Source organism: Callithrix jacchus, chromosome 7 (assembly GCF_049354715.1).
Source record: "Callithrix jacchus isolate 240 chromosome 7, calJac240_pri, whole genome shotgun sequence".
In the NCBI taxonomy this organism is placed as follows: Eukaryota; Metazoa; Chordata; class Mammalia; order Primates; family Cebidae; genus Callithrix; species Callithrix jacchus.
Genome location: NC_133508.1, coordinates 83,914,128 through 83,920,663, shown reverse-complemented (window position 1 = coordinate 83,920,663; position 6,536 = coordinate 83,914,128). Strand labels below are relative to the sequence as shown.

Genomic DNA, 6,536 nt, shown 5'->3' with positions numbered 1-6,536 from the left:
TGACAGCTTGGATCTTTGATTTTAGACCTTTCTTCTGTTTTCTGTACAAGCGTTAAGACTTTAAAGCATTGCTTTAGGTGCCTCTTGCAATTTTTCATGCTTTGTGTTTTCATTTTTATTCTGTTCAAAATATTTTCTACTTTAAATTTTTAAAACATTTTTGCTGCTTTTAAAAATTATACTTTAAGTTCTGGGTACATGTGCAGAATGTGCAGGCTTTTTACATAGGTATACACATACCACGGGGGTTTGCTGCATCCATCACTCCATCATCTACATTAGGTATTTCTCCTAATGCTTTCTTCTTTGACCCATGTTGTTTAAAAGCGAGTTTTAAAAATTTTCAAATATGTTAAGCTTTTCCAGATATCTTATTTTTGTTGCTTTTTGTTTCTGGACTTGTCAGATAACAGTTAAAAATTTCAACCCTTTGAAATTTGTATTTTAAAAGATCAGCATATTTTGATCAATGTTCCATGTACATTTGAAAAGAATGTGTATTCTACAGTTGTGTCTAATGTTCTATAAACATCATTAGGCTAAGGTGAGTAATAGCGTTATTCAGATATTCAGTATTCTTACTATATTTTGTTAGTTTTGTTAATTGTATACCAATTTCTAAGAGATATTCTCCATCTATGATTTTGAATTTGTGTATTTATTTCCTTATTTCTGAAAGTTTTTGCCGTGTGTAATTTGAAGCTCTGTTATGAAGTGCACAAATCTTATATTTTCCCAATATATTGATCCTCTGTTATCATGAAATGTTCCTCCTTGTCTCTGATAATATTCTTCATCAGTAGTTAATTTTGTCTGATAATGGTGTAGCTACTCCATATTTCTTTTGCTTACTGTTTGCATAGTATATATTTTCTCTATTGCTTATATTTTAAAGCTATTTGTGTCTTTCTATTTGAAGTTCATCTCTTCAAACACATAGGCAGTCAGTCCCTGCTTTTTAAAAGATCCAGTCATCAATCTCTTTCTTTGATTAGAGTGGTTAGTCTAGTAATCGTTGACGTAATTATTGATGTGGTTGAATTCAGGTCTGCTGTTTTGCTATTTTTTTCTATTCGTCTCTTCTTGTGACCATTTATTTCCTTATTTCTCCTTTCATGCCTTCATTTGTGTTGATCAAGTATTCTTCAGTATTTCATTTTAGTTTGTCAACTGATTAATTAGTTCTCTTTTTTTGCATTACTTCTTAGTGGCTGCTTTAGGGATTACAATATGCAGTTTAACTGATTTCACACCTTCTTTAAGTGTGTATTAAATTATTTCAGGTAAAATATAGCAACCTTACAACAGTGTATTTCCATTTCCTCTTTTTCATGTCCTTACAATTATTGGTAATATCATATATATTTTATCTGACGTCCTCATTTCTTCCTGTGGGTCCACTTTCACTTGGTGTTAAACGAAAAAACGTTGTAGGTGTATGTCTTTATTTTTGGTCTCTCTATTTTGTTCCATTTGTCTACCTGTCTATTTTGGTACCACTCAAAAGTACCAGGTATTTTTTGTACCAAGGCGGCATTCCCAGCCCTTGTCCATTTCAAGTTTAAATACTTACATTAAGTATTATATATAATATGTAGACATATATAATAAGCACAATAATAGTTTTTTTCTTTGAAAGTCATATATTATTTAATGAAATTAAGGGAATAAGATTTAAAAGTTATTCTATGTATATGCATATATACATACACATATGTTTATATGTGTGTAGGTATGCATCTGATGGTCTTTGTTTCTTCCTGTGGGTTCACTTTCATTTGGTGTCAAATGAAAGAAGGTTGTAGGTGTGTGCCTTTATTTCCAGTGTCTCTGTTCTGTTCCATTGGTCTACCTCTCTATTTCTGTACCAGTACATGCTGCTTTGGCTACTGTAGCCTTGTAGTATAGTGCATGTTTGTTACCTGGGTATATTGTGTGATGCTGAGGTTTGGGGTATGATGACAGATAGTGAGCATAGTAGCCAACAGGTAGTTTTTCAACCTTTGTCCCTTTCTCTCTCTATCCCCTCTAATAGTCCCCAGTGTCTATTTCTCATTTTTATCTTCATGTGTACCCAATCTTTAGCTCCCACTTATAAATGAGAACATGTGGTATTTGGTTTTCTGTTTATGTGTTAGCTAGAATAATGGCCTCCAGCGGCATCCATGTTGCTGCAAAGGACACGATTTTGTTCTTTTTATGGCTGCACAGTATTCCACTGGGTATATGTACTGCATTTTCTTTGTCCAATCCACCATTGATGGGTATCAACATTGATTCCATGCTTTTGCTATTGTGAATAGCATGGTGATGAACATTGGTGCTTGGGTCCTACTGGTAGAACAATTTTTTTTCCTTTGGGTGTATACCTAGAAATAAGAATGCTGGGTCGAATGGTAGTTCAACTCTCAGTCCTTTGAGAAATCTCCAAACTGCTCTCCACAGTGGCTGAACCAATTTACATTCCTACCAACAGTGTATGTGTCCCTTTTTCTCTGCAGCCTCACCAACATCTGTTATTTTTTGACTTCTTAACAAAAGCCATTCTGACTGGTGTGAAATGGTATCTTACTGTGGTTTTGATTTGCATTATCTGATGATCAGTGATACTGAGCTTTTTTTTTTTTTCCATATGCTTGTTGGCCACGTCTTTGTCTTCTTTTCTAAAGAAGACATACATGCCCACTTTTTCATGGAGCTTTTTGTTTTTTGTGTGTTGATTTGTTTAAACTCCTTATAGATTCTGGATATTAGACCTCTGTCAAATGCATAGTTTGCAGATATTTTCCCCCCTTCTGGAGGTTGCCTGTTTATTCTCTTGATAGTTTCTCTTGCTATGTAGAAGCGCTTTAGTTTGCTTAGGTCCTACTTATTAATTTTTGTTTTTGTCACAATTTCTTTTGGGCACTTAGTTATAAATTCTTTGCCAGGGCTGATACGGAGGTTATATTCCTAGGTTTTCTTCTAGATTTTTTATAATTTGAGGTCTTACATTTAAGTCTTTAATCCATCTTGAGTTAATTTTTGTATAAGGTGATAGGTAGGGGTCCAGTTTCGTTCTTCAGCATATGGATAGCCAGTTATCCCAGCACCATTTAATGGATAGGGAGTCTTTTCCCCATTGCTTATTTTGTCAAGCTTGTTGAAGATCAGAAGGTTGTAGGTGCATGGCTTTATTTCTGGGCTCTCTATTCTGCTCCATTGATGTATGTGTCTATTTTTGTACCAGTACCATGGTATTTTGGCTCCTGTAGCCTTATAGTATAGTTTGAAGTGGGTGATGTGATGCTTCTTGCTTTGTTCTTTTTGCTTAGGATGCATTGACTATTCAGACTCTTCTGTGGTTCTATATGGATTTTAGAATAGTTTTTTTCCTATTTCTGTGAAAAAGGACATTGCTGGCTTGACAGGAATAGCACTGAATCTGTAAATTGCTTTGGAAAGTATGGTCATTTTAACAATTTTGATTCTACCAATTCATGAGCATGGAGTACTTTTCCAGTTGTTTGTATTATCTCCGATTTCTTTTTTTTTAATGCCAAATTGCAGGGGCTTTATTGCCAGTGGCCATGGAGGACTTGTCTCTCCAACCCATGGCCCCCAAAGGAGGGTGTCAAGACCTTTTATACCTGTAAAACTACCTCGGGAGTGAGGGTGAGGGGCACGGGTTGGGGTGAGGGGCTCCGGACTCTCTGAGGGCCAGGGGACTTTGACATTCTGATTGTTACGTAAGTGGTTCTTTCAGCAGCGTTTCATAGTTCTCCTTGTAGAGATCTTTCACATAGTTGGTTAGATATATTCTTAGGTATTTTATTATTTTTGTGGCTATTGTATAGGGACTGTGTTCTTGATTTGGCTCTCAGCTTGGATGTATTGGTGTATAGAAATGCTACTGATTTTTGCACATTGATTTGGTATCCCAAAACTTTACTGAAATCATTTATCAGTTCCAGGGGCATTTTGGCAGAGTCTTTAGGGTTTTTTAGGTATAGAATCACATCATCCATGAAGAGAGATAGTCTGACTTCTTTTTCTATTTTGATTCCTTTTATCTCTTTCTGTTGCCTGGTTGTTCTGGCAAGGATTGTCAGTGCTACATTGAATAGGAGTGGTGAGAGTGTGTGTCCTTGTCTTGTTTCAGTTCTCAAGGGGAATGCTTCTTACTTTTACCCATTCAGTATGATGTTGGCTGTGGGTTTGTCATCGATGGCTCTTATTTTGAGGTATGTTTCTTCAATGTCTAGTTTGTTGAGAGTTTTTATCATGAAGCGATGTTAGATTTTATCAAAAGCTTTTTCTGCATCTATTGAGATGATATATGGTTTTTGTTTTTAATTCTGTTTATGGGTGAATCACATGTAATGACTGTCACTGATAATGTTTTGTTTTTATTCCATCTATTTTGTTTCATACTAATATAGCTACTCTGATTCCATTAGTATTTTTCTGGCATATACGTACCAGCTTTTTACTTTCAATAATTTTATGGTCTTTATATTTTTATTTTTTGAGATAGAGTCTTGTCCTGTCCACCAGGCTGGAGTGCAATGGCACAATCTCAGCTCACTGCAACCTCTGCCTCCTGGGTTCAAGCAATTTTCCTGCCTCAGCCTCCTGAGTAGCTGGGATTACAGGTGTCTGCCATCATGCCCAGCTAATTTTTATATTTTTAGTAGAGACGGGGTTTTGCCATTATGGCAGGTTGGTCTCGATCTCCTGACCTCAGGTGGTCCACCTACCTTAGCCTTCCAAAGTTCTGGGATAACTGGTGTGAGCCACCACACCCAGCCTAATTTATTCTTATGTTTTAGTAATGTCTGGAATTAAAAAAGTCCAATCTGATAACCACTTCATCCTAACTTGTGAGTTCTTCTATCCACACTCATCGATTATTGATGTATTCGCATGTTTCTACCATTTTACTTTGTGCTTCCTTTTCTATGCTTCTTTTTTCCCTTCTTTTTTGCATTCTTTTTGGGAGAATGTATTGCCTTTTTTTGGCTCTTTGTATTCCATTTTTTCTTATTCTGTATTTTTCGCTACAGATTTCAAATTTATGCATTTGATTTCTACTCTTTAGTGACTATGTTTGAAAAACTTATTTTTCATGTTTGATAAAGGCTAAGTTATTTGGTATCTTAACCACACTCTTCAACCCCCCACCCCACAACCTCAAAAGATGCATGGACTTTAGCATAGTTTAATTCCAGCCACTCACTCCTGGATTAATAATGATTCCTCTTGGCTCTCTTATGATTACTCTTGGCTCTCTTAACAATTCTGTGCTTCCCACTGCAGATATATGGGAATTTCTGTGTCTCTATTATGGCACACACCAGCATGGGGGATCATGTTGCTCTATGTGGGCCCTCTCTCTGCTAAAACATTCCATAGCTACCTTACTCCATGTCGAGCAAGAGTTCCTAGGCATGATATCCTCTAAATATTCCAAATGGAATTCATATATGAGGCTTTTCTGTATTCAGAATTCCTCTTAAGTGTCTAGGCTTTCTAATACACTGTCATCAATTTATTCATTCCCTACAGGGTATAATGAGAGACTATGGGACTCAGAGGTGGCAGATATTTTTTATTATGAGGAAAGATAACTGAGAATAAAGCTATCACGCAGATATTTGCAGAGATAAAAGTAATGCAGATATTGAGTTGAGCCTTGATCAAACTATGCTTGAAAGCCACCCTACCACTGGTTACATGAGCCAATAATTTTCCTTTGCAGTGGAAGTCAGCTTGAGTTTTTTCAGGCATTTTTGTGGGTTTCACTAAAAGGCTGTCTAAATGATTCAGCAAGAAAATCGGAATTACTGTTAATGGATGTTAAAACCATTCAGAAGTATCCTTAATTATATAACTTGTCAAAAAACCATATGCATATATTTTGTATTGTATTTGTCCTTTCATTCTTCTTTTGGTAGGGAAATTGCCTCATTAATTCTTACATGAAAGGACATAAAATTAGCAAACTTTTTTTACAAACACATGGACTCCATTGTTGGACTTGAGGACAACTCGACGAACAAGCTGGGGAGGCCTTGAGTGGTCTGAAGCCAGCTCGAAGCGGAGCAGAGTCAATGCCACAGCCACTTTACACTCAATTATGGCAAAGTGCTGCCCAATGCAGTTCCTAGGGATACCAAGAAAGAGGAAAATGACATCTAATGAATTTATGTGTTATTAGGAACATAAGCCAATCTTTTTATATACAACAATTTTTGTAGGGAAACAAGATTCATGGTTTTTTTGTTTTTTTCTGTTGCCCATCCTGGAATTCAGTGGTGCTATCTCGGCTTACTGCAACCTTTGCCTCTCTGCCTCCTGGGTTCAAGGGATTCTCCTGACTCAGCCTCCGGAATAGCTGGGATTAAAAGACGCAGTGTCAGCTGAGTGTCTGAAGGGAATGAGCACTTGTCAGGTGCACTCCATGATGCCCAGCTAATATTTTGTATTTTTAGTAGAGACAGGGTTTTACCATGTTGACCAGGCTGGTCTCAAACTCCTGATCTCAAGTAATCTGC

General features: G+C 36.6%; 1 protein-coding gene across 1 annotated transcript in view; it reads right to left on the bottom strand.

The window, feature by feature from the left end:
- Window positions 1-5,577: 5,577 nt before the first annotated feature.
- CYP4Z1 (cytochrome P450 family 4 subfamily Z member 1) overlaps window positions 5,578-6,536 on the bottom strand; it is a 47,941-nt gene continuing 46,982 nt past the window's right edge. Inside the window, exon 12 of the mRNA XM_002750790.6 lies at window positions 5,578-6,145. Coding sequence (XP_002750836.5) covers window positions 5,977-6,145 — 169 coding nt within the window. The 3' untranslated portion in view covers window positions 5,578-5,976. The remainder of the gene's footprint in view (window positions 6,146-6,536) is intronic.